At 44.0% G+C, this 26,581-nt stretch overlaps 1 protein-coding gene across 4 annotated transcripts in view; it reads left to right on the forward strand.

Annotated features, from left to right (window-relative positions):
• LOC144153684 (uncharacterized) overlaps positions 1-26,581 on the forward strand; it is a 163,729-nt gene that overhangs the window by 54,151 nt on the left and 82,997 nt on the right. For 3 of the 4 annotated variants that reach the window (XM_077685354.1, XM_077685355.1, XM_077685356.1), the window contains exons 5-13: positions 6,372-6,440; positions 12,898-12,918; positions 13,624-13,653; positions 16,172-16,198; positions 16,281-16,313; positions 18,788-18,817; positions 22,236-22,274; positions 24,960-24,998; positions 25,180-26,031. In XM_077685354.1, the coding sequence (XP_077541480.1) occupies positions 6,372-6,440; positions 12,898-12,918; positions 13,624-13,653; positions 16,172-16,198; positions 16,281-16,313; positions 18,788-18,817; positions 22,236-22,274; positions 24,960-24,998; positions 25,180-26,031 (1,140 nt within the window). The remainder of the gene's footprint in view (positions 1-6,371; positions 6,441-12,897; positions 12,919-13,623; positions 13,654-16,171; positions 16,199-16,280; positions 16,314-18,787; positions 18,818-22,235; positions 22,275-24,959; positions 24,999-25,179; positions 26,032-26,581) is intronic. The other variant, XM_077685357.1, reaches the window with a different exon arrangement.

A 26,581-nucleotide genomic window follows, 5' to 3' on the forward strand; every position in this document is an offset into this window, starting at 1 on the left:
ACCCAATGAATTACTAGAGTCCTTCCTTAACGGCACCTCGGCGGGCGCGGGTACATTCGTTTAAGAATTTACGATCGCTTACAAAATCTGCATTTTAATGACTCAAACTACACCGCAGAAAAAACACAGGCTGAGAAAAGAAAGGGACACGCGTACCACTGGAGGTCCCCCTTTTTTCCCATGCTGTGTTTTTTTTCTGGGCTGCAGTCTGAGTCATGTTAAACCAACTCCTCCAAACTTTAACCAGTCTGCATTATCAGCACTTTTGTTAGGGATAATAACTATGTAACAAGCACACCAATAAAAACCGTCAAATACAGTTAAAATACATCGATAACAGCTGAGAACTTCCTCCAAGTTTGGGATCTGTTGTAATAGTGCCGTGTTTAAAAGCGTAAAATGAACAAATTATTAATGCAGGAAATCGCGGTCTTTCCGGACACGCAAGCGTATTTTTTTATCTATTATTTCGCAAAACGCGTCAAATGCAAACAGGCAGTGCTCACGCATCTCTAGCCAGCCGATGAAGCTGTTTGAGCCTTCGTGTTACAAAGAAAACATATTGATTAAAAAAGGTTTAATTCCTCTTTCCAAACATCTGACCACATCGTACACATGACCCTAACTTGGTATCTTCGTACCGGTGTGTAAGTTCGTTAGATGTTATTCTAGCTGTTGGGTCAATGTTATCTGCATTCGATTCACGCGCGGCGCAGGCTTCGTTAGCCGGCTTTCAACGCGGCGGCCATTCATCAGGCAGGCCTAATGAACGGCATCCGGGGTCGCTCGCGGGTCATCATAGCGTTCTTTGTTTGCTTGAATCCATGGCGTAGACGCCGAAGCGGGGCTGGCACTTTTTTATGACCTCTTTGTTGCGTCATCTGCGTAAGGCCATAGCGAACGTTTAGCCTCCAATAACACACGCCCCTGTTACAAATTGTGCTCCCGTGATTTTGATCTTTGCGAGTTAGGTTCTCCTAGAATGGAAGCGTTGTTACGCATAAGACTATGTGATTATAGGCTCTTGGGAAACTGACATCAGCGCTCTCTAAGGCCCATTATAAGCAACTGGAGGAGTTGTAGCTGTATTTATACTGCTGGGTGATGGCGCGGGAGAAATCGTAAACTCAGTATCTACACTAAAAGGGAAAACGCATAGAGCGTTCCTGAAGCTCTGTTTTGTGGATGTTTTGTGTGGGAAATGTCCTTAGAACATGACCAAGAAGTTTGTACTGTCCCTTGATTAGGTGGTCGCCCGCATACCGGATGCCTAGAGTCACCAGGCTAATTTAGAACTTGATTAACTGGCCGATTAACTGATTAATTTTCTGGATGCTTGGGCAACGTAACGCTACTTTCCGGCTTCCTTTCAGTTTTCGGACTGAACACTCTTTGTAGCCGCGTTAAAAAGATCCACAACAAATGGTCTGTACTTAAACAAAGGCAGTGAGTAAGTCAGAAGGGCTCTCGGTGCTGACTAGTTAGTTATGTACATGCTCACATGCTTGTACGACTATTCCGGCATCGTAGTAAGAGCGGGTACACGAAGAAAACAAAGAACAATAACAAGCAAGTCATGGGCGAAATCCTAAAGAATTTCAAGTAATACAGTCACGAAGTTCGCAATTTCTGTCTTCTCCACACTAAAACTGTTCTACTGCAACCACCCAAAATACGAAATGGCCGTGTACATAACTTCGCACCTAAAGGGGTACAAATCGTGTCAGCGAGAACGTGAGAGAGACAATTAGATTGTGTGTTTATATTGACACGGGGGCGAAACTTCAACGCGACTGTGATGAAGAGTTGCCATTTCTGCAATGGCATCCTGATCGGAGCAATGACCCTCACTTGTATACAAGTCCGTTTAACACTATGTTCGGTTTCGCAAAAATATTGCCGTGTTTCCGAGTAAATTAAAGTTGGTGTTAAAATGCAGCATCAGGACGTGTGCGCACTAAGAAGGAACACATAGTCGCCGTTCGCTTTCACGGTACGTTGATTATTCGGCCATCTTTAATATCCTTGACACACTGCTCTATATCAGTGTTGCCTCTGGGCGCACACAATCAACCCTTTTTCGGGGGGGGGGGGGGGGGTCAGAGGTATTTCGCCTATGCAGCATTCTACCGTCTCAGTGTTCAACACTTTCGCTTGTGTTTTTTTTTTAACGTGGAATTTTTGTAACGTGGAAAAACAGATGCGCGAATGTCCTTGATGGGGCCTAAAAAACTGCAAAGGAAATAATAAGAAGCCCCTGTCTCAATTGCTTAGCGGCTACGGAGTTGCGCTCCTCAGCCGGGGTGTCGAGATTAATCTGTAGTGTTCCCTACAGCATGCCTCAAAGCCCACACGTAACCATGTACATGCAAGTGCAACATCTTAACTAAGGCATGCAAGTACCGGCGACAAGCGTGAAATAAAATAATTGTCCCGCAAGAAGCGAAGCAGTGAGTGGACAGTGAAAGCCGGACGCCAAACGTCCTCGGTGGCGAAATTTTCAGAGAACTAAATGCGCAACCTTGTTTCAAATAATGTGTCTACATCTTCCAGAACGCGAGAACGCAATCAGCAACATCGGGCAGCTGTAGCTTGCTACCAAACTGGTTTAGGAAGACGGATGTGTTTAGTTGTGTGTACGAAGGGCGCTTATTCACGCCCGCCTGGGCGCATTTCAAGGTGATCCTCCGGAGTAGCGCAGGGATAAGGTGCGAGCCTGCGGTTGGGCTTTGAGCGTCACCTCCTACTCGCTCTCTCGTTCCACCGTAACTTGGTGCAATCACGGAGGCGAACAAACCCGCCGAACGACTAGTGAATGGCCCTCAAACGTGGCGGGCCACCTCCGGAGCTGCGTGCGTGCCAACAGGAAACAGATCGGGCGAGTGGTCAGCCCATTGTGTCCGGAGAGATTCGTAACTTGGCTTATGTTCAGAATGCATTCATGACCGCGGGGTCGCATCGCGCACACCTTTCTACTCGTCGGGAATCTTCATCTAACAGCCTTGTTTTCCTTATGTATGACAGGACATTCACTGTGAGTTCAATGCCTAGCCTTTTAGCGTCACTAATATGAATTGAAAGGCAGGAAGATTGCGGGGTAAAAATCATGCACCCCTCCGTCTAAAGACGAAAATAGTAGAACGCGAAGCTTTCTGGTTAGGGGTTACTTGGTTTTCATCTGAGCTTGGACTTGCGTCGCAGTCGGTTCGGACTTTGACTTGTAGAGCTGTGACTTTGACTGGTGCGCACTTTGGAATTTTGTATGCAGCGGCTTTAACCTTGTTCCTTCGCCACTTGATTTCGCCCGAAGGAAGCTTCGCGTTCAACCCTTGTAGTCGTTAGTCGGAGGTATACATGACTTGTCTAATTTTGCACGTCCATGCACTGTTCTTTAAATCCAAACTGCTTCGAGCATGTAGGAATGGCCAATTGGATAGACGCCGGCTTCATAACAAGAAGGGTTAAGGGTCGATTCCGACCACAGGAAGTGTTTTTTCTTTCGCTTCACCGCCGATCATCATTACCACCAGAGAAATTCGACTTTCCTGCAGTTCGTTTTCGACGCGACATACGCCATCCATGAGGCATAGACAGCTTCGCTTTAAAAAGCCTGTAGATATCAGAACGACCGCCAATAAGAACCACAGGAAAATCCGTTTCCGAGTTGATCCATTTATTTATTTATTTGTTTATTTATTGAAAATACTTTCAGGGCAATGTGCCTCTACAGAAAGGGGTTAGGTAGAGTAATATAACCATAAACACAGGAGTACGTAATGCAAAAACACAATTTTATAACACATTTCTCAAGCGAGGTCTTGTACAAGTCCAACCAATTTAAGGGTTCTGGAATCGAAGCAGTACAGGCGGAAGATAGTTCCAATCAAAGCTAGTTTTTGAGATGAATAAATGAATGTATAACCAGTGTGATAAGAATTAACCCCACCTTTTTAATATTGTCTGCTTAATAGTTGCGTAATTCGCTTCCATAGCAGATGAGATTAATGGTGCAGTATATGTGCTAGGGCACACCGCTCTCGAAGCACTCCGATAACTAAAAGGAAGCAATAATGTTTTATATGCCGTCACCTTCCTGCGCCTAAACTGGGGGTAGAAGTGCGGGTATTTATCAGTTTCAGTCTGTTGGCGGAATAAATTTAGTTCCGCTACACTACGTACCTCTTATTGGTCCTTCTGGGTGTGGTCCGACGAGCACAGAACGCTGACCTAGTCCGAAAACCGTCTAACACCAATAGTTTGTATATTATTTTTACCCGTCAAAATTTACAGTTCACATATTTATGCTCATTTGAAGTTTTGGGTCTGCAACCTCCTGCAAAGCGGTCACGAGATTGGTGTTTCAGGGCACCCGCTGAAGTGGCTCAGTGGCTAAGGCGCTGTGCTGCTGAGCCCAGAAATGCGAGCGGCATCCCTGTCACGGCGGCCATTTTTATCGTGAAAACGAAATACTAGACCATTCCAGTGTCGAGATTCCTGGGTACGTTAAAGGTTCCCAGGTAATTTATACTGATTTGTGACCCTCCACCGCGGAACGCACCATAAGAAGGGCGTAGTCTCGGCTCGTACGCACCCCAACATTATATTCAGCGCCTCATAACTACGTGAATTGACAGAATCAAGGGAAATGGGCGCGAGCAAACGCTTGCACTAACACGCACTCAAACACGCGTTCGCACGCACTCACACCCGCAGATACCGAAAATTACGTGAATCAGTGTGCGAACGACCTTAATAGCAACCAGTTGATTGTCGTTCTTATTATCTTGACTACTTGAAACTGCCAGCTATGGGAACTCTTGCGGTTCAAAGACAAGTGAAGCCTCGGGAGTGTTCGTTCCTGCACATGAAAAATACATGCATTTGCTTCGTTCAAGGAAGCATTGAAACGGGAGTTTAATGAGTGAAACAAGCACCTGGGGTTACGGAGTGGGACAAGACAGGCGGGGAAATGACGCTTCTTAGGACGGCCAGATAACGCCACAAGTGCTTGCCCTCGGTTAAGCTAGCACACAGAGGCGTTTTTGATTTTCGCCCCCGTCAGGGAAACGCTCGCAACTGCTATACCAATCAAATGGGCGACGTTGTGCTCTGTAGTGCAACACTCATGCTACTAAGCTTCCGCAGCTTGTGGATTTTCTTCTTACGTTTGCCTAAATTTATCGGTTTTACAGTGATGTAATTGTGGTGAACTGATTGCACTTGTAAAAATCATGGCTGTCCCCCCTTCGCGACACCATTACGCACATTATAACAAGGGTGGTTACACAACTGTAGATTAATTCACTATGCACGCCAATTCCGCTGCTCTTTCGGGCACTATGAAAAAACTGAAGTGGGTTAGAAACGGAAAGAGGTCAATGATGAGAGATTTTTTTAAGGTAATATCCAGGATTCCGTAATATAATCGCATTCTATTCCTGAACTTCATGTCTCATATTTTAGAATATTTGTTTATAGAGTCACCGCAAATAGCAGCTTCAGCGTAAAGAAATTATCGTCGGTCGAAAATAAAATACGGAAACTGTGTTTTTTAAATATAAAACTGAAATTTTAAGGGCTCATGAACCAACGCACCCAGTCCAAATAAATTCAATCGGCCAAAGTGTATGGTTGTTACAAATATTTTGCTCTCATTGATGATGGAGAGGATGGACATGATTTAGACTAAAACTGCTGGGCAATAGTTGGCCGTTGGGGGTGGTGAAGCTTAGTTTACGTTTTCCTGGCCGACGTAGCAGGTGGAGGCGCCGACACGGTGCCGTAGTGTGATAGCTACTTAATGACCTCCCTTCTAGTAAAAGGTGGTAATTTTGGCTAGTTCGGCATGTAACGCCAGTTTTAGGTCGCCTGTGAAGTTTAGCCGTTCGCGATACCCCCAAACCAGGGTTCTTTGTTCTGTTTCCTTTTAATTTGTTATTTGTACAGTATGTCGTTTTAGATTGTTATGAGCTATTTCTATCTGTTTTTTTATGAAGTATATCTTCCAAATATAAAATAACTCCTTTAATGAGTAGCAATAAGGGCTGGTTGGTGGGATACGCTTGAACAAGGGCGCTGTTTGTGTTCCTATTACGCGTTAACGATATTAGCCAATGTATGGCCTCCGGTGACACGGGAAACCTAGAAGCCGTCGAGGCAGTTTTTTTCTGATCTATATGCTGCTACGGAATCATGCGATTTCAAATGAGCGCTTCAATATATATAGTGGTTTAAAATATTTTTTTTTATTTGTGGAGTGCCACCGCATGTGTTTTCCAATGGCAATGCATAGTTCTTTGCTTTTTGTAAACAAATAGCTCAGTATTGTGGGAATAAATTCATCACATCATGTGTTTCTTTTGCTTTTTCAGATGCAATCGCGCAGAAAGGAGGAGACTTTTTCGGCAATACCCTGGGACCAGGGATTTCGGGGAAATTCAGTAAGGACATTACCAAACGCTTCAAGTAAATTGACAAAATGTGTAAAATGGATGTGTTTGCCATGGCAAAAACTTAGGGCCCCTTCAACAAAAATACGAGAGCAGAAAAACTGACAAGAACCGAATCATTCGACTGTGATGCCAGCTCACGCGGTTGTTTCCGTTAGGGGCAGGCCAACATGTTTTTTTGGTGACAACGCGTACCGTTTTTCGGTTGTCACCATTCCGTGTTCAGTGGTGCTTCGGGGAACACGAAACAAGAGAATAAGGAACTTAAAGCAAAATTTTTCATCATTCCTTTCTGGCTGTTTTGAGGGGATACGAATTGTTCGCAGGCAAAAAGGAACGCCAGCAGTCGGGAGGTAACAAATTTTAGCAAAACAACAACAACAACAAAACAACGAAAAATTCATTGCAATTGGCGGGATTTTTTTGTAAGCCTCATATATGAAACATGAGCATAACTGTCTATTTTAGCCACTATTCTCTTACCTCTCAATAATGTTTTAATACGAATAAATAGTAACCACATAATTTATTTCTTTCTAAATTTAGAAACCTTTTCTTCTGTGAGGAAACGCAAATTGGGGCGGAGGCTCCTGATCGGTAGGAAGGCACCTATTTGAATCGCCAAGTTATAACAAAGGCTCAGAAAATCGCTCGCTACCACGGATGTGAAAATCCTAAAATAGGCTGGACGTTTGGTAAAGGTGATCTTCTTATGTTAATTCGTTTTCTGATCCTCATCGAGCACCTGTATTGAACAAAAACCTCATGTAATTATTTAATAATATTTGACGAAAGTAAACACACCATTACACAGCTGTTAATGGTATACATACGAATGCCTAAATATTTTAAAAGAAAAACGTTTAAACCTAAGAGGCCCTAGGTGTTGGAGTTCAGAGCCGATATCGCAAAAGGGCGCTGAATTCGAATTACAAGTTAAGGTGCTAAGGTGCCACGCTCCCTCGAAGAAGGCAAAATACTTTGAGAAATCGGCCAACAAGTGCAGAAAGAAATACACAAACATTTCGCAGGTGCCTTTTGCTCAAAAATATTACTCCACAAAAGAAACAAATCCGCCAAGAATGGCGTAGCGAGGAATATTTTTCGGGGGATGGAATACACCGCTGGTAAAGCTAAAAATATAAAAAGAAGCGACTATGCTTAAACAATGTCTTAGTCACTTTTCTGCTTAAACAAAGTCAATACATTAGATGCCTCGTTCACTTTATTATCTATATAATAAGTGTGACACAGGACTCTTTTTCTTTGTCTCTTTCTTGTTTTCCGTTCAGTTTCTTGGCACTTTTTTTAAAAGCAAAGCTTTACTACTTTCGTCCAGCGGTTTCGCGGAGAATGCGCAAGTTAAACTTTTGACCGGAGGAACACCCACGGAGACACACCCCTCCAAGCGCATCGCGGGATTCGCCGGGCCCGCTTTCGGCGCTGCACACAAAGCCTCGTTTTCTGTCGTTCTGCTCATACGAGTGGCGGCCGCCGCCGCGCTAGCGGCCGATCAGTTGGTCGGCAGCCGACCACCCCCGCAGTATCCCATGCATGCGCCGCTGGGTCGTCTCGGGCTACGCGAGTCGTCTCACGCCCGGCGAAGAGGAACGGCGCGTTCGCCGTGAATGAACGTCACGTTCGCCGCGTTCGCAACGGTGAACGCCGCGTTCGCCAGGCCTCCTTCTGTGAGGGTTGCACAGTACCAACCGGCTTTGAGCCGTGATCGGCAATACAGCGACATCAAAGGTTAACCAAGCCAAACCAAGACTCAACCAGAATAAGCCAAGCTCCTGCTTTGCATATCCAAAGTTAGCTGAGCTAAGCCGCAGCCATTTTTCTGCAATGAGTATGAACCAACTAGCCCGACTTTGCACTCTAGTGTCCCTGGAACCTTTTTTGTCAACAAATGAACATCGCTCTTATATAAGGTTTTCCATTTAAAATATATATGTGGAGTGTAATTATCATGGGCGAAAACAAGACAAAGGGCGAGGGTTGATGCAGCGATCAGAAAATTTCGGGGGGTGTTCTGACACCCAAATACACCCATGGCCACGCCCCTGTCCTCCAAATTCGAGGTACCTAGAATAAAAGCGGAGCGGTCATGTAATGCACAAGCAATCTTTGTCGGGTCCCCAGCACAACAACGGTATGCCTTGTATATCTACAGAAATGGGCAAATATGGAAATTAAGAGTTTAGTCGATATTAAAGTCTAAACGAACACTATTTTAAGAAAAAAGAAAAATAGACAAAAATTATAGGCAAACCAAATAAACCTCGCAAAATTTGGTTCTGTCTAGTTGTTGGAGGTAAAATCTCGCAATTTGGGTGTTGAAAGCAAATCTGCCAACCATCTTTCTTCGCAGAAAAATACAAAACGAAACATCAGTGTAGAGGTGAAAAAACTGAAACTGAGGTAACGAAAGCACAATAGGTGGGCTAATGAAGCGCCTCTGTGCTATTAGCAACAGAATCAGCATTGGTTTAAAATATAAAGCGAATTAACATGAACTATAAGACTACATAAATGTATCGAATCCAGTGCTTTCACGTGATTGTTTGCAAAGCGAAAAACCAAACAAAGATGAATGAATGAACTGAAGGCACAAAATTGGAATGGTTCACAGGATACTACAAAAAGACATATTCATAAACACTGTATATGAAGTAATAAAATCACAAATGTCTACTTGATTCAGCGCCTTAAATAACAATTAAGGAGAAACTATGGTGTAATAAAACAAAAATTATGCTAGAAACTCATAAAGGCGCATCTATTTTGCGCCTTCACGGGTTCTGTCAATGTCACCAAGAGGCCATAATGTTAATGAAACGGAGAAGCGGTGTAAGGATGCGTGTATATTACCAGACAATTCTCAGAATTTTTCTTGCTTTTTTTCTCTAGTAGTCCCGTCCTAGTAAAAAAACAAAATTACGTGAACGTTTCCTTTCATGCTGTCACTCGCGAAGTGCGCGTGAAAGGCGAGACTAAGGGTACAAAGTGCCAATTATTCGCCGGGCACAGCTGTAAATGCTCTGGGCGAAAGTGCCACAACTGGAATGGCCACCGGACTACCTGCAATGGCTTTTCTACCTGCAATCGCAGGAAGGGGCTAGTGCTTTTCACTCGGGGATTATGATGTTTTTCACGTTAGACTAAGTGTCATTACAGAAGGCACATGTGATTCAATTGTAGCAATCCGCTTCGCTATGCTAAATGTTTCTCTGGCTGCATAAACGTCTATTTTGTGGTAATGCTTTGAACAACCTCGCCTAAACGAGTAACTGCTGAGGGAAACGCGAAGGGGGCTGAAGGCGATATTAGCGCGTTCGTAGCGTGAGGAAAACAATCATGTGTGCAGATATTTCAGCATAACGTAAACGGTGGCAGATTAATCCGGAGCACTGCACGCCAACCCGTCTCATAGTACAGGCGTAGCTTCTTAACATGAAACTTCAAATTGCGTGTGAAAGCGAAGCTTTATAAATCTATGCGAATGTAAAATTTGGCTACACTATGTGTGCAGGAAACTACTCCCACGCAATCCCATGCACATGCCTGAAAAATTAGCAAAGGCGTAGCTCGGCTATGCCAGGATATATGTAGCGTGAGCTAAGGTTCAGCTGGTTATTCTTAGCTTTCGTGGTTGTCAAGAATTAGCGCCGCTGAGCCTCCTGGCGACGCCGCTTTTCTAGACGTTCCTCTCTTTGCTCCAGTGTCTCCGCAGCACGTTTAGCCTTGTGTTCGTTTTTCCTACGCTCAACCGCTAATTGCCAGGCAACTACTGTGGGATGCGATGAGTTAAGCTTCTCCGCCCTTCCGCGCCGTTGAGCTGCATAATGGGTACGATTTACTAACGCAAAAGACTGACCACACGAGTAAGAAAAACACCGAACGAACGCTATCGCCTAACCAACTAGCCCAACTTTCCGTCCTTAATTCGTTGAGCAGTAATTTCGCTTTCCTCCTCCGTGGCTATACCACCATGCTATATGTATCCCCCCCCCCTCCGATACCTCTGCGCATGAGCACAAAATGAGAGGCACTATCATGCGGCTCCGGCGCACCGTCAGGCTTGGCTACTGCGCAAAGGAGGCGGACAGCTAGGCACGCGCCGGCGCCAGTGCATCTGCCGCGGCCATGACGTCACTCCTCTGGAATGCGCAGACCAGCGAGGCGCGCCCGGTGGCGGCGGCTTCGCCACGCCAGCTGTGCACCGTGTGACGTCACTGCTCCTCGCGCACGTGCAGCACGGCTCTCTAGGAGCCACCCTAAATTGCTCAACCTCGCTCACGCTACAAAAAACTAGGTTGAAGAGGGGTTAGAAGTAAGGGGTGAGGCTTAAAAAGAGTCTCTCCGATGGCCCCGTTTACACAAAAAAACTCCCCCCACCTCCCCGAAGGAGATCGTGCGGAAATGCGAATGCATTGGGTGCACCGATGAGTGCGCTGCGGCAAGCAGTAACGGAGACAGGCGTGCGCTCCACTGCATTTATATACGTTTTCCGAGCGCAGCGAGCGGAGAGAGGGTACGCGGAGAGGAGAGAGAGACCCGCGCAACACGCCCGCCCCGCGCGCGAGCTCTCTCTCCCGCCGAGCTCCGTGATGCGAGCGCCCTCACACGCCCGAGCGCGCTCCTCCTCTCCACTCACTCTCCGCTACTCCACCCGAGCTCCGTGATGCGAGCGCCCTCACACGCCCGAGCGCGCTCCTCCTCTCCCCTTGCCCTCCGCTACTCCCGCCCTAGCTACCACCTGCTCCGGTTGCTAGGCGCGCCACAGCTGTTGCTAGGGGCGAGGAGGAGCGCGGAGAGATAACACCTGCGGGCGCACGCCGACGGAGCACGACAACCCCCGACTAAGAAATGCGACGACGACGACGACGACGAAGGCAGAACTACGAGGCGCGCGCTCACGTGCGCTCGCGCTGGAGGAATGCAGGCGCACGCCGACGGAGCACGACAACCCCCGACTAAGAAATGCATTCGCATTTAAAAGCTCCTTCAGCGCCATTAAGCGTTAAAAGTAAGGGGAGAGAGAGAGCGTAGCTGCTGAGTGACCTAGAAGTGCCCCTGACCCTCGGTTAGGCTCGCCGCTGTGTTAACGCCGCCTAGAGCGCCACTGTATAAAATTCAGAAGATGATTTGGTAAAACCTTGTGCAGTAATTGTAAAAATGGAAAGTAACGTCTTGTGAAAGGCGATGCGTTAACAGTAATAGAATGTAATGCAAACTGTGTAGGCTGTTCCTGCGTCTGCTGAAAACCTATGTTTTTTTGTGGCTGTTTACTTTTGCTGGTGCCCTTCTTCCTGCTGTCTTTGTGTATTACTCCGCCAGGTCTATATCCTGCCCAACAAATCGTTGAGTGGGTTGAGTAGCAAGTAAGAACTGTGTACTGCGTTCCTGCCTCGTCTGTTCCTCGCCTTGTTTCTTAAAGTCAGCATTTATTATTGCTCTCTCACACTAACAATATTTATCGCGCGGTATTTAGTAAATTACATTTCACTGTTTTCTGTATCACACACACCTTATCTAGGCTTTTTCATTTTTAATAACGGCGTCCAAGCTTATTTATATTTAAATTGCTTCGAAGAAACTGCAGTCATCAGATACGTAACCACTACCCTAATAGCAAGATTACAGAAAACGATAGCGTACGTTTGGAGCAAATGTAATAACAATGCGTGATGAGGCAACTGCGTACAGAAACTGCCGGAGAATATAAAAATGATCCATTGAGGGGCACTAAAAAATAGCACGCTGCCCTGCCATCGCCGATGAGCACGCAGGTTAATGAGAGGCCGAAAAACAAGTAGGATGAAGCACGGGTGGTTAAAACCATCAGTTACAGAACCTCGGGTTGGCGTAACCGTGTAAGTTAATAGTCCGAGTTATCCCTGAGCTACCTGACTACATGGTTTGTAGTGGTTCCGTTGTAGTTACGACGTAAAACACACTTCGTTGCTGTTTGCTGCCTCTTCTCACTGCACAAAAAAGTAGTACTACATTACTCCAAGATGTTGCTTGCTCTGTCTCTTAGTTTAAGACCTCACATGGTCATGCAATGCTTTTAAGCAGGTTAGCCTTGACAATGTTTGCAGGGATGCTTTCCAGATATCGCAACTGTATTTCGTACGTAGGAAATGTGAGCAACATCAAAGCAAATAAAGCCTCGCACATAATCTGTAAGGATTTAATAGCAGCATTTTGTCCATATCATGCCAACTCTACATCCAAATGAGACTAGCGGGGACAGCACGTTTGAGTTTTACATTAATGAAATGGTACCCTTAAAATTCAGTCAAGGCTAGAAGCTTCTACGTTTATGACGGATGAGGTGTCGAATGAAAACGGTTGGGTTGAGGACTTGTTAGGCGTGTTTTTGAGAGTCATGCTAAAAAGACGTCCAAATCTCCCCACTGACAAAAGTTAACTTTTTTTTCAGCTACTATCAGTCCGGGAAAATGTAAGTACGTTCAAACTTTCAAAAATTGGAATGATGGCTACGAAGCGCGATAATAGGCGATATACCATGACGTTTGATAAGAGGCCTACTGGCGGAATAAAAAAGTCTCGCTCTAGCTAAACGTCTTTTATAACTCTTTAATTCTTTGAAACAAGTGACTTTGAATGAATACGACCATGTAATGTATTGTGACGAAATATTAATATGGTCAAGAGTAGCGCGTATCGCAATTTTATTTACCTGCGTTTCGGCTGGGGAGGTTGACCTTACTACCGGCGCAATTACCCAGGAAGTTCACTTTACATATGTGAAGTAAGTCATCGAAACATTATAGATATACAAGGGAAATGTTTTTGCGTATTTACGGAAGCTTATTCTACTCAGGATGCTGCAGCCTCAAAAGGCCGAAGGGTGTAACTTCCTTAGATGCCGTGCTATCACGATGAATAAGTGTTGTAGATTTTCTTCGTAGTCACGATGCTTTTAAAAGCCAAGCACAAAATATAACCCTTGTGATGCCGCAGTAGATGTGTGCATTTTTCTTTTTTGAAACTGAATCTTGCATCAGATTGGAGATAACTATGTTAAAAAAAAAGAACGCTCTTTGCCACCGCGAAGTCGTCTGCATAGAATCGGTGTAGATTTTATTTGTCACCATTAATAATTTTGCTTCGTTCATATCAATCACTATTTGCTTTTTTACAGCGGGATCAACACCAGCCGACTTCAAATTCAGTAAGTAAAAAGGTACCCTTGTTTTTACATTTTGAAAGAATGACCTCTTTTTCACATCTACCTTGACTTACGCAATAACGCATCTTTGGAAAAGTTGGGGGAAAGGACATTAAAAAAGACTGCCACGCATTCCAAAGTTCTTCCCTACCAGTTGCCAGGGAAGGCGCCCTTGCCTGACAACTCTGGCACTATGAAACGAGGCTGCCACTCGGAGCGCCAAATAGCGAAGGCCACATGGACGGAACCTCATTTTCGCGATTATAGGAGCGACCCACCTATGGAGGGAGTTTCAAGGGCGGTCACCACAGGAAACGTCAGGCTTAGGAAGCGGCAGATATTTGATGGTGATTTGCACAAGCACCGCAGATGACGGGCCCTTAGGTAAAATTGGAAGAAAAACAAAAAATAAAATATGTTAACTGCTGACACGAGTGGCGCAAAGGCACCAAAACAAATCATACAACCGTGTTCGGGTTGTTCAGACCTCACAGATTTGGCGAATTCCGCCAGTTCGCCTGAAAATAGAGTGCGACGAGGACGATTCAACTGAGGATGCTGCACAATATATTACAATTCCCCTGTAGGGAGTCCACGCCTTGGTTTCGGGATGGCTTATATTCGTGTGCTGATATACCTGGCGTAGTCAAAGGAATCCATGGAAATTTACACTCAGGAATAATGTTTAAGGTAGGTTTCGTTAGTGGCCGCTAAACATTCTAAAAAACAGGTCCTAATGACGAGGTCTAACGAGTTATACTTCAACACGAGCTTTTTAAAAACCATCTCTAAGCCACAGCTGGGCAACGTAAAGTCCCAGGGATAAAAATATACTCCCACGACTGTGTGGGTTTTATCCGGTGGGAGCAAAATTGAAAGAAAAGCTCTGTTTGGCGTTTTTTCTTTTTGGTGCTCAGAATTCTTGTCTTTTCGAATACTCTAGCGCTCCTTCTTTTAAGAGGTCGGTGAGTAGTTATTTCTCGGTGATATTGTTTATGGGTGGAACAGAAAGAAGGCACTATTTCTTTGCGTTGTCGGGAAGTTAATGACGTGGACCATTTTAAATAAGCAAACACACAAGTTAAGCTGAGTGGCTTAGTCTTAAAAGATTTAATGCAAATATATGCCAGGGGAACCTTTATCTGATGCAGTATCGCGCTGTGCTTTCAATTCCCGCGCTAGCTCGGTTATCTTGAATCACGTTAGGCCATTCTTCGCGTCCAGCTTAGCGTTATCCCAGTGTTAAGCTTCCTTCTTATAATAAGCTCTCGATGGTGAGGTCGTACACGTTTTATAGTGCTTTCAGTTCAAACCCAACACCTTCTAGGGGAAACCTGAAGCACTGGAAGACGGCAACAAGTCGCGATATGGCGCAAGCGCAATACGGAAAATTCACTACGTTCTGCCGCCAAGATGACTGCATATCACTTATAATATTCAGAATTTTTTTAACGCCGGTTGATGGAGATTACATGGAAAAATTGTCGTGTTGGTACATAATCTAAGCAAATCAGCCCAAAAAGACAAAGACAGAGCAAGAACGACACGGGTTGCGCTGAACTATCGACTTGTTTTATTGCGAATGAAGCAGAACACGCAGATAGCCGTCCAACAAAAGATTTACCTGCGCATGCATAGAACTGTAATGACTAAGAACTGTTTCACCTGCAAGGACTGGTCGCCAGAGTTTCAATGCACTTCCTTCATTGGGATGTGCAAAATATGACTGTCATGTGAAATTGTGGAATACGAACAAATTTAAACGCTTGGTGAGGCATGCATCAGCAGGGCCTCAATCACATTGCCTAAAAAAACTTTTCTATGAATGCGCATGATAAATATTTAGTTGGACGGCTGTCTATTTATTCTGCTTCATTCGCAATAAAACCATTTGATAGTTCAGCGCAGTCCCTATCGTTCTCGCTCTCTTTTTTTTGCACTGTTTTGTTTAATTGATCGAAGAATGACAGAAATGTGGGCAAATTGTAGCCTGCCTCATATTTTCGGATTAGTGGGCTGAATGCAAGAAGATACGGTTGCGCAAAACAGATGTTTTCTCCAGCCGTAGAAGCCTTTTCAGAGTTTTGGTTTAAATTACGATTTAACTCCTCATTGTTATTTCGTTCTGAATTCAGAATTTTGTTCCAATTACCTGGTGTGTGCCCGATTCAAGCCAGGGGAAAGGTAAACGTAGGGTCTGACTATGACGCGTGAACTATAATTTTCAGAGCTATTTTATTATCGATGGGAAATAATGCCACATTTATCATGGCTGCACGAGCATGAGAGAAAGCGCCTTAAAGCAAATTTCAATACCGATTAACACAAATAAATTTCACCTTGGTAAGATTCTCAGGCAAACCACAGTAGTTCTAATTCGGCTTTTAATACGCAATACTCTACTAAACCTTAAACCCCGTATTTTTTCAAGCCCTATTCTATCGCGCAGTTCTGCTAACACAATTCCTGTTTCTTTCTTTCGTTCGCGTGTTTTTCATTTTCCATACATATTTCTTTATAGATTCTGCAAAGCCTGACAATCGTTTTGGTGAGTATTCAGGCAAACCATAAACTTCAGCAGTAATAAGAAATTACTAAGGACTAAAATAAATATCTCCCATTTTTTGCAGCTGTTACTGGAGGTAGAGCACAACCAACCTTTGGTAAGTGTTTTTGTTAAATTGATTATAACTAACACATTCACCCTAACAGTAAAAAACTGTAATGAGAAGGATAGGCTTCGGTACAATGCACAGATTCATTGGAGCGGGGGGGAACGAGATATTTTGACAAGAAAAGCAGGTCGAAGAACACTGATTTACAGCCTAATTAGGTTGCCTTTGTGTGACGCTGTGAGAAGTAGGGTTGGAGGCGTAACATAGGAAGTTGTCGGGAAGGCTCTTGCGTGGTGTTTCATTCCCTCAACAATGGGTACAAATGCGAAAGGAGACCATTACTAATTCAAGTTGATCGTTCAGAATACATTTAATAGACAATAACTGTTTACCACAAAATTCAAATCTGACGCTTAGCAAAGGCCACTCTTTCTTAGGTTGTTCCGTGCTTGAAAGATGGATACACTTAGATGAAATAACCAAGCGCGAAAAAGCTGCAGTTTGTTTCATCACATTTAGGTTCAGTAAGGCTAACGCTGTGATGATATCCCTTCGACCGGGATCGAGATTGAGCGAAACTCTTTGAACCAGCCAGGAACAAGTATGTTTTTTAGTGCGTGAATAGCGTGTGAGTTCGTTGCTGGTGTCGTATTTGAGGACCAATGTAACTGGGATGTAAAGTTAGGAAAATATCGACGGTGATTGCTCGGGATAGCGATTGAGCTAGCCGTTAATCTTCGCCTTAAAAAAAAGGCAGTGTAAAAGACTGTAAAAACCAGAACGCAAATTATGTACAGTGCTGCAGAAAACAAGGCGACGGCGACCACCAGAGCCTGTAGGAAATCTGAAAAGCTGAAACAAGCAAAAATGGTACGATAAAAAATTAGTTTCTTGCAGTTTTGCGTGGCCCTGAAAAATCTGAACTATCGCAGGTAATGAAGAGCTTGAAAAACTGCACTTTCCTACCAATTTATATAAACAAGCGGAATTAGGCCTTAAGGTTATTATTTGCCTCAGTAAAAGTAAGACATGAATGAGCTTTTGATATATGATAAATAAAATGTTCAGTGCTCGCAATATAGGCCTCTTCATTTGGAAGCATGGGGTTGACTGGATGAGGCGCTGGCTTCTGTGTTTTGCTAGTGCAGCCACGGTATCTGCACCCAGCTGTTCGAGATACCGGTGGTGATGGCGAGCGCATTCAGATTTCACTGCATCATACGCGCTCCTACGAAAGGAATAGCAAGAAAGAGCAGTAGTTAGTTTCGAATAGTTACTTTTTTTTCAAGGACAGAAAAAATGCTGTTTAGCAGACTTAATCTTCCGAGTGTCAATGTGTCGCGGCCGTCACCAAAGCTCAAGTCACACTTGTGGAGGAAACTTAAGTTAAAGTGGAAAATTAGTTCAAAAATTTATGCTTAACTTTAGATTTTTGTTCTGGGAAAGCGAATTCAAAAGAGTCGGCAAGCAAAGTACAGATATAGCAACATAAGTTGTACATTTCAGAAGCTGAAGCACACAGGTGGGTATTGTATTAGGAGCCCTTGCTACAGATGACCGCAATCGTCACTAGCTTTACGGGGTTTTTATTCCATTCTTTTCTTAGAAAACCGAACAAACGCTTGCCTAGAACCAGTATGTCAGATTCTTATGCAATGTAAAGTACAAAAATGTAACAATGCAAAGCAAAATTGCTCTAACACACTCAAATGTTGTCTCTTACCTTACACAGTTATTCGTCCTGAATGTCGTTTTGGTTGTAGCATCACGTTGCTCTGTTGCTATGTTTAATTGTTCCGTTTAATGACCACTCCCTGCCACAGCCCAAAGTGGGGGCTGCAGTATGTACAACTAAAAGATAAATGATAACGCAGAGGCGCCACCAAGCGGCATCTGTAACAGTTACACGAATATAACAAGGATATTTCGTTGTATAAAGGAACTGCGATGCGGTGGCTTGTTACTTGAGGTGTTGGGCTGCTGAGCACAGCACTTAAGTTTGATTTCGGCCACAGCCGTCGTTTTTTACATGGTGTCCAAAACCAAACACGCCCGCGTTTCATGATTTCGGCACGTGAAAAAAATTTTCAGCAGGTCATAATCTTACGAAAACCCTTCCCACCGGTACGGCTGGAAGCCAGGATGCTTCGTCAGCGCTCGAAATCCCATTTTTCATAATCATGGTTACGAAACACGCATATTGCCTAAAACGTTTGTCCCATATCTCTGACATGTTTACTCTGGCCCGCATTGCGAAGTAGGTACTTATCGTATAAAGTTACTTAGGAAGGGTGCTCTAAATTCTGTTTCATTAAACTTGAAAATATATGAAAGTAAAGTGGACTTTTAAAGAAAGTGCATAGTGAGTGACTTTAAAAATTGAGCAACACATATCTTTTTCGCCCACACCGCTAACGGTAACAAGCTGTATGGCTGTTTTACCCTTCTAGCAAATTTATACTATATTTGTTAGGCGCATGTAAGCACTCACGAGCGTTTTTCTCTTGCCGACCTACTTTCAGTGACAAGGCCAACGTTCTTCACTGGAAACCGTAAGTATAAGCAACATATTCAGCAATGTACAAAGAACAGCGAGTTAGCGAAAATGGGGAAAATGTCTTATCATCAAATAATGTAAAAGAAACTCAATACAATATAAATGCAGTTTTTGAAAATAGTTGCATGAAGGCATGACACATGGGCACTGATCTCCAGGATCAGTGCCTAATCAAGACAACAAATGTGCATTGTGTTGCCTGTGTCGTGATGTTTTCAATTTAAGTGCTCGAGGAACTCATGTAGATGACAAGCTCGCTCTGATGTGAAAATATATGAACTGAAAACGTCTTTTACAAAATTAATAGCAAACTCGAAAAATGAATGTAGTGCGTGGCAGGTACACTAAAGAAATGGCACAATTTCATTTGGGTTCAAAGGTTGGCGAAGGGGCGGTACGATAGAGCACACACTTTGACAACTAAAGCTTGATCAGGATGATGTAGAAGGGCTTGAAACTAAAATTAGCTTTTGTTTAATTCAATGCTGATAATGGTTCATTTTTGTTAGCAGCGCGTATTTCTTAAACATGTCATGGCCGACAGTACATCGCAGAATATGTGTATATGAAAGGCCGTATTCAGTACTAAAGCTGGTGCCTACATCAATGACGTAATGCACGTCATTTATGTTGTCATAATGTGTAGTGGAGAATGAAATAACACTTCGCTTCACAAACAAGAAAGCATGTAGCACAAACAGGATAAATCCGGGCGTAGTCAGTATTCTGAGGAATGTACATCATAAATTTTAGGCCCAGGTGTAATCCCATGCCGTACTCGCAAGGTGAGTGCTTGTCACAATACAGGAAAGTAACTACTCGTGCTATTTCGCTGGTGCTCATGTGTGAGCCTTCAAGGAAAATTCAGCACAAAGCTACATCATGACAGTGATGATGGTAAGCAGGAAACAAGAAGTATTTACGCCTTTTGTAGCAGAAATTACAACTTACAAGACAATCACACAGCGTAGCTTCCCTCATTACAACTAACAAAGAATGGACTCATGTGGCTGGGTTCCTTGTCTTGTGGCAGTTTACCGGCTGTGATGATTGCTCTTGTCACTTACATAAGAAAGTCAGAGATTCATTAAAAGGAGCGCTGTGTGGTTACAATGTGTCATTAGGACGTGTTGTGACTGTTTTCATAAAGAAATCTACAATCTGGTGTAAAAAGGAAAGCGTTTGTCTCAAATCAAGGCAAAGAAAGGAAGGAAAAAATAAAGGTGGTTTCCTTTATTTTGTTATATCACGTGAACGCTGACTAAATACAGCTGCGTGAAGTTCTTAGAATGTGTATCGTAAGCACAATTTTTTTCTTACTTGCGAGTGATTCTATGCCACGTAAAAAATCTTCCAGAAATGTCCCGAAAAGCCACACGCATAAAAAGGCGAACACCTCGATAGAAAAGGTAATTTTTACCAGAGGTGCGGCCTAATCTTGGCGCTTAGGTTTAAAAGCATCCTTTGGTCTTTTCAGCCCCTAACAATCACTGGCTTTGAATGAAACGCAGCTGAATTATCCTAATTCTAATACCCTGCTGAGTACCATCACTGTTAGGCTTAATGGCAGCAACACGCCGTGTTAGTTATAGTGCGTCTACAAAGATGGTATCTCCGAGCTACTTGTTAGCAGTAAACGCAATTCCACTGACTTGCTTGGATGAGGTGCCATGCCTGGTGCGCCACGCAGTTAGTACAAGTCCTTTTACACGAGATGATCCTTTGATTTATTATAGAAGAGAAACAGTTATATCATTCTCCGGCCTTGGAAAGTATGTGTAACTTGTGTGTTGTTTATAAGTAAAAACATCCCTGTGTTAACGTAATAAACCAAGATTAAATATCATCCTCTTATGTGTTAGGCGGCTTCACTGTATCACAAGGCAGTAAAATAACTGAGCACTGTATTACGTAATTGGTGGGGAATTTCCTGCACAGGCTCTTTTCACGAGCTGAAGGATCCCGTCGGGATTCACTTTGTAGCATTGTGGCTTTGAGATCGGATCGGACAAGTCAGCAAAAAGCCAAGTGTTCCGCAGTAATTGTCAAGGGTAGAAAATTTATACTGCTGGTGAAATATAGTGTCTGGTAACGTAAAACGTGATCGTGGTCAAGCAGAACAAATGGGCAGAGGTTAAAGCTTTCTCGATCCCGAAGGAAATCAACAACAGGATTAAATACGAAGATGTAAATTTGTAAATGCGGGGACCAAACTCTGGCAACGACGGGCTCCAGAAAATTCCCGAAAATATTCTGGGAAGTTTCTCGTCTTACAGAATGAAAACAAAGATTAATGCCACCAGCCTTAGAGTCAGCTGAAAGGTGCAGGTCACTGGGGAACTGGAAGTTTACTTCCGTCTTTAACGCGATAAAACTGCTAGTTAGGTAGGAAGATTGCCATTTGGGGGAACGTAAGGAGGAGATATCTGCGAGTGTAGAGCGAGCAAAAGCCAACACTTATAATCTCCATGTTCACCAAGCTGTATGGTTCTTTAAAATGAAGTAGTTCAGATACCTCTCGTGAATTATCGACGAAGCACATGTCATAATGACCTAATCAGCAACATATAATAATACTTGGAGAATATAAGCCCCTGTGCCAAAAACACAATTTTATTCTAGCTGAAAGGTCAAGCATGCGAAAATCAGTTTTGGTCAACCCCTGCTCTATGCCGCTAGAACACTACAGCTGGAAATGACCAAACGGCAAAGAACATTCGTTCATACTGAGGTCATTCGTTTGGAGAATGTGCAGAGGGAGACGAAAAGCAAAATTCGAAGATAACAACCAGATCGGGTATCTCCGAGAGATTAAAATGTGCTCTCCAGTAAGGAAGACAACGACACATTGGCGGGACGAGTATACCTGACTATGTGAAGAGTTCGGGAATAAGGAAAAGGATGAATGGATGTGTGGGCACCAACCAATGGGGCCAACACTCGGAAGTTTTTGGCCCGACAGGCCGCAGTTATATACATGATGCAAGACTTATTAGAAACAGTGACGTCATATCTAACACGGAGAAGCTGCATCATTGGGTCTATAAGGTTTTCTCAAGAGTGTATATTTTTTCTGGACGCTACTGTGATCACCTCCCGACCCTCGAGATTCACGACGTAAACAAGAAATGTAAAGGAACGTCAAGAATAGTAAAAATTTATTACTTATATTTTTGTACTCTTTGTGTCACTCCCCATAATTTATAAAATACCAATTGTATTGGGCATGAAAAGAAAAAGGGTCCGCTTGACGGTCGTTTAAAAATAAATGCAGTCCCTTTTTAATATGCCAATACATAATTGTTAAGGAATTCAAGTCTAGTTATAATTATATTACGGTATAATTATAACAAGTGAATTCGGTATAACATTTGTGGTTTTCGTCATTGTTGTTTCCTCTTCACTTTTTTCAGCTCAGGCACAAACAACGCCTCGATTACCGCTGCCTTCAAGTAAGTACGTTCACATAGAAATGTTTTTTGAGCTACTAACGTGCGTTTTTTGTCCAGCATTAGGGATCTGAAGGACTGGGGTGGTCGCATGTGGCTTTTCATTTTGTTGGAAATAAGAACCATCTCGGTTCTTATATTAAAATGTGAAGTAAAAGCCCGAACTACACCAAAGACAACGACAAGATGCAGGTTTTGGGTGGAGGAAACATTCACTGCTTATCGAACAGGGCTTTGACGGCTTCCTGACACATGTTCTAAGAAAGGAGTTATTTACGAGAAGAAAGGTAGCTTTAAACACCTCAATAAGGGCCATAAATAGTTAAAAAGCAGTGAACAGATATGATCAGAACCTTTTCTGTTATCAGGTCTTTCTCGACTGTTTGTCTGGACTCAAGTGATACCTAAATTCATTAGTCTTCTCTAAAGCCTAAATTCACAAAACAGTAGTCTAAATTCACAAGACAGTAGCGAGTTTCACCTATCACTGGAAACCGACAGTGATGCACATTTGTTTGTAGAAGCAACGTCGGAAATGCTACGGCAAGGTAACGGGCAAAAGTTTATCTCAAAATATTTACAAGGTGGCCTACGTAAATACAAGCATTACGTTATCCAGGACCTGATTTACACAATACCGCGTGCACAATTTTAAAGCTGGAAACATAAAGGCAATGTTTTGTAGCATATGTTTAGGTTCTGTGTGCGTCTGTCTCGAATGATTTATTGGATATTTCACGTAAAAATTATGAGCTTTCATAATCCCTGGCCGAAAATTACTGCCAATATATTGCGTGTGGAAACTTGGTTTACACGATTTTCGAACCAAAGACCAGAACGTGCTCGCACAACTTAACGGTTACGCGAAAAACAGGTAGGGATTATATTGGGTGATATAGACCCTCTCGCCCGGATGCTGAATGCGGGGACACTTGCCTCGATCGCAACTACCAGATGTACGTTTGTTATAAACGGTGTGGAATTGTTAAACTTTTTGACAGTCAGCGCGAATTTGTGAAACGAGGAACGCCTTTCGGGATTTCTGCACGCAATCCTGTTTTTTAGGGGGAGTTTGTAGAAGCCAGAGTTTTTGAGAGCATGTGTGTTATCTTACAAGTCAGAGACCGCAAGCATGAGACGACCATTTTAAACAATGATGGACTATTAGCCCAATTTAAAAGACGGGGCATTACAGAAAACTGCTAAAGCTTTCTATTAACGCGAAGCTGTACATGGCTAGGCGAAGAAACATTCTCGCGATCCTGTGTGCGCACAAAACTCCGCGGGAACTCTATGCGCATGCGCAAGATACAGAGGTTGGAGAGGAGTAACAAGTCAGGAGAGAGAGAGATTGGGTGGGTTTATAGCTGACTTAGGTACACTCTATGATGCATCAACACTGGTAAAAACATTAAAGCTGTTCCACTCAGTGTGAAAGCTGTCCGAAATGCAAAGCAGTCATTCGCCATAATGGGCTGTACCGCCGTTATCCGCTTGCTGCTACAACCCGATGCGATTCAGATTTCCCGCCTTCGCAGTGCTGGCGCGGCCCCTGCCTGAAACTGTGCCAGCGGGAGTTCTGTTATCTTTATGCTTGCTTCAATTTGGTATGCTGGGGCTATTTTGCGTCATTTCGAAAACGTAATTTTTTTATGGCGCGGCTGCAGCCTTTCTGCAGCATTTTGAACGAGCCATTGTTTCTTGTGGGGCCGATTTTTTTCGCTTATTATTGTAAAAACAAATCCAACGAGCGTTCCTAGCTAAATGAACGCGGGCGCTCCCGGTTACTTAGCTATATTTTGCGTCAAATTTACCCATAGTTTCCTTTGCTCTAAACAATGGGGAGATGAAGGACAAGCGCCAGCAGTACACGAGTTTCGAACGCTTATTACTGTATAAACCTCTCGGCTTTGGAAGCCAGCCTATGGGGAACGCCGGGATGGAAGTGCTACATTGGAATGCCCTGTTGCTCTACTTGGGTACAGCGAGTGAGCTACAACGACAAGGCGACCGCCTAAAGTGCTCTGCACTTGAAAGAGGACGAAAATGGCATATCGCAGCACAGCACGGGTAGCAAGTTACTCCATGAAGCACAGCTAAAGGGGGGGGGGGGGCGATGTTTACCTGATATTGTATATAGCGGCTAGAGTAGCTAATTTTCTTTCAAATGTAAGCTACAGGTACGGCCAAACGTCTCTACGCATCAGTAAGTCCCTATTAAAGCTGTGAACAGCAGGGAGCAAGCCAGGACTGGAAACTTCCCATCAGGATCAGAGCTGTACGTTCATGCACCCGGGCCGTATATTTGTTATAAAGACGTAGGTGTCCGCTTTGGAGCAATTTAAACAACCTTCGAGGTACGCCAGTTCCCGACGATAACCAGGTACGACGAATGTATTTTTGAATTTGATGCACTTTGTCAGGGATGATTGTATACGTTTTAGGTTCGAGGAGCACGTAGTAGTGAAGATGAGAGCGCTGGTGCAGGGACATCTGTTTTTCTTGTTTGCAATATATAGATATATATTACGTATCCATTCTACTCAAGAGGAGGCGAGTGTTAGCTGAAATATTTTTTGGATATACTACTGCTCTTAAGCATACCGTATTATCCTGTCCTGGAGAAGATGAATATACGCAATACCCCAACGAGTGTCGTTGGATACAAACATTTTTATTTTTATGCAGCTCCAAGACCAACGACCCCTCGATTGCCTGCTCCGTCAAGTAAGCCAACTTAAAATATTTTTGTGCTATTTGATGTATTCAGTGTACTTTACAATTTTCTGGCTCCACTTACCCAACAAAACTTCCAAACGGGCGGGCTACTCCGCCGTGGTAATGTGGAACACAATATAGTTACTTACAAGACAAAGTCATATTCTCAGGAACCCTCATTATGTTGCAGCTTTGCCAACAGCTCCATCACGGCCGGCGACACTACCACCTGCAGTTCCAAAGCTAACTACACCAAGGGTTCCGCCTTCAAGACCCACGACATTAATCACAACACAAAGGAGTCTGCCTCCACAGCCTACAACACCGAAGCCTACAATCCCGAAGCCCACAACACCAAGGCCCACAACACCAAGGCCCACAACACAAAGGCCCACAAAACCAAGGCCAAGCACACCACCGCCAACTACACCAAGGCCCACAACTCCAAGGCCCACAGCACAAAGGCCCACAAAACCAATGCCAACCACACCACAGCCAACTACACCAAGGGCCACAACACAAAGGCCCACAAAACCAAGGCCAACCGCCCCACAGCCAACTGCACCAAGGCCCATTACACCACGGCCCACAACTCAAAGGCACTCAATACCAGGACCCACAACACCAAAGCCCACAACACCAAGGTCCACGACACCAAAGTCAACTACACCACGACCGACTACACCGGGGCCCACAAGGCCCACAAGGCCAAGACCCATAACTCAAAGGCTCACAAATCCATTGCCCACAACACCAGGACCCACGACTTCAAGGCCCTTGCCCCCCAAAATCGCGACAGTGACTCCGACAACACGAATCGCGGCTCCAAGAATTCCATCACCACGACCTCCTGCTCCAAGGACTAACACAGTGCGTTCCCAAACGAACACTCTTCCTGCGGTGGCAGCCACAGCAAATCAGCTTGTACCAAAAGAGAGCAGCTTAACACCGCGACCACCGTTTCTGCGGCTCGCGACCACCCAGCGACCATTCACTGCACAAAGAGAGCCGTTTTTTCCACGTTTTGCATTCCAAGCAGCTGGTACGTTCAACAAAGTTTCCCAAGAATACCGTACATAGTTCTCACTGGCGGGGATGCAATTTTTGTGATTTTGCAATTGCTCCTTGCCTCGAGTTGTTCGCTGCTGAAGTTGGTGTTCCGAGCTGCTAAAACGAATCTAATATTCTTAAGCGTAGTGTTCGCCCATCGGTCTGATTCCTACAGAAAGGCTCGCCGTGGTTGCACTTATGCTACTCAGATAATCTCTGCAACGGTACTTTAAGCCTTACCGGAGAGGTATTTTGAAGACAGCATAAAACACCATGCTGTAATAAATGACAACTCAGCAATTGCGCTTTGTTACAAAATCTCGAACAATAAGACCAGACAGAATATCGTAATTATCAAATCTAACACATTAACGTGCATATGTAAGCAATGATTATGTAATAATGTTGAACCTTCCGAACAGTTATATGTGAGAGTGTGGTGTGGGGCCAAGGATATAATATTGCGATTTATTCCCGACCTCTTGTCTACAGAATGGCCTTGTCATTTCGCAGGTGGTTGTGCCCTCCTTAAAGGCTGCTTT

Source organism: Haemaphysalis longicornis, unplaced genomic scaffold, assembly GCF_048455015.1.
Source record: "Haemaphysalis longicornis isolate Haplotype H1 unplaced genomic scaffold, Haemaphysalis longicornis Haplotype H1 scaffold_9, whole genome shotgun sequence".
In the NCBI taxonomy this organism is placed as follows: Eukaryota; Metazoa; Arthropoda; class Arachnida; order Ixodida; family Ixodidae; genus Haemaphysalis; species Haemaphysalis longicornis.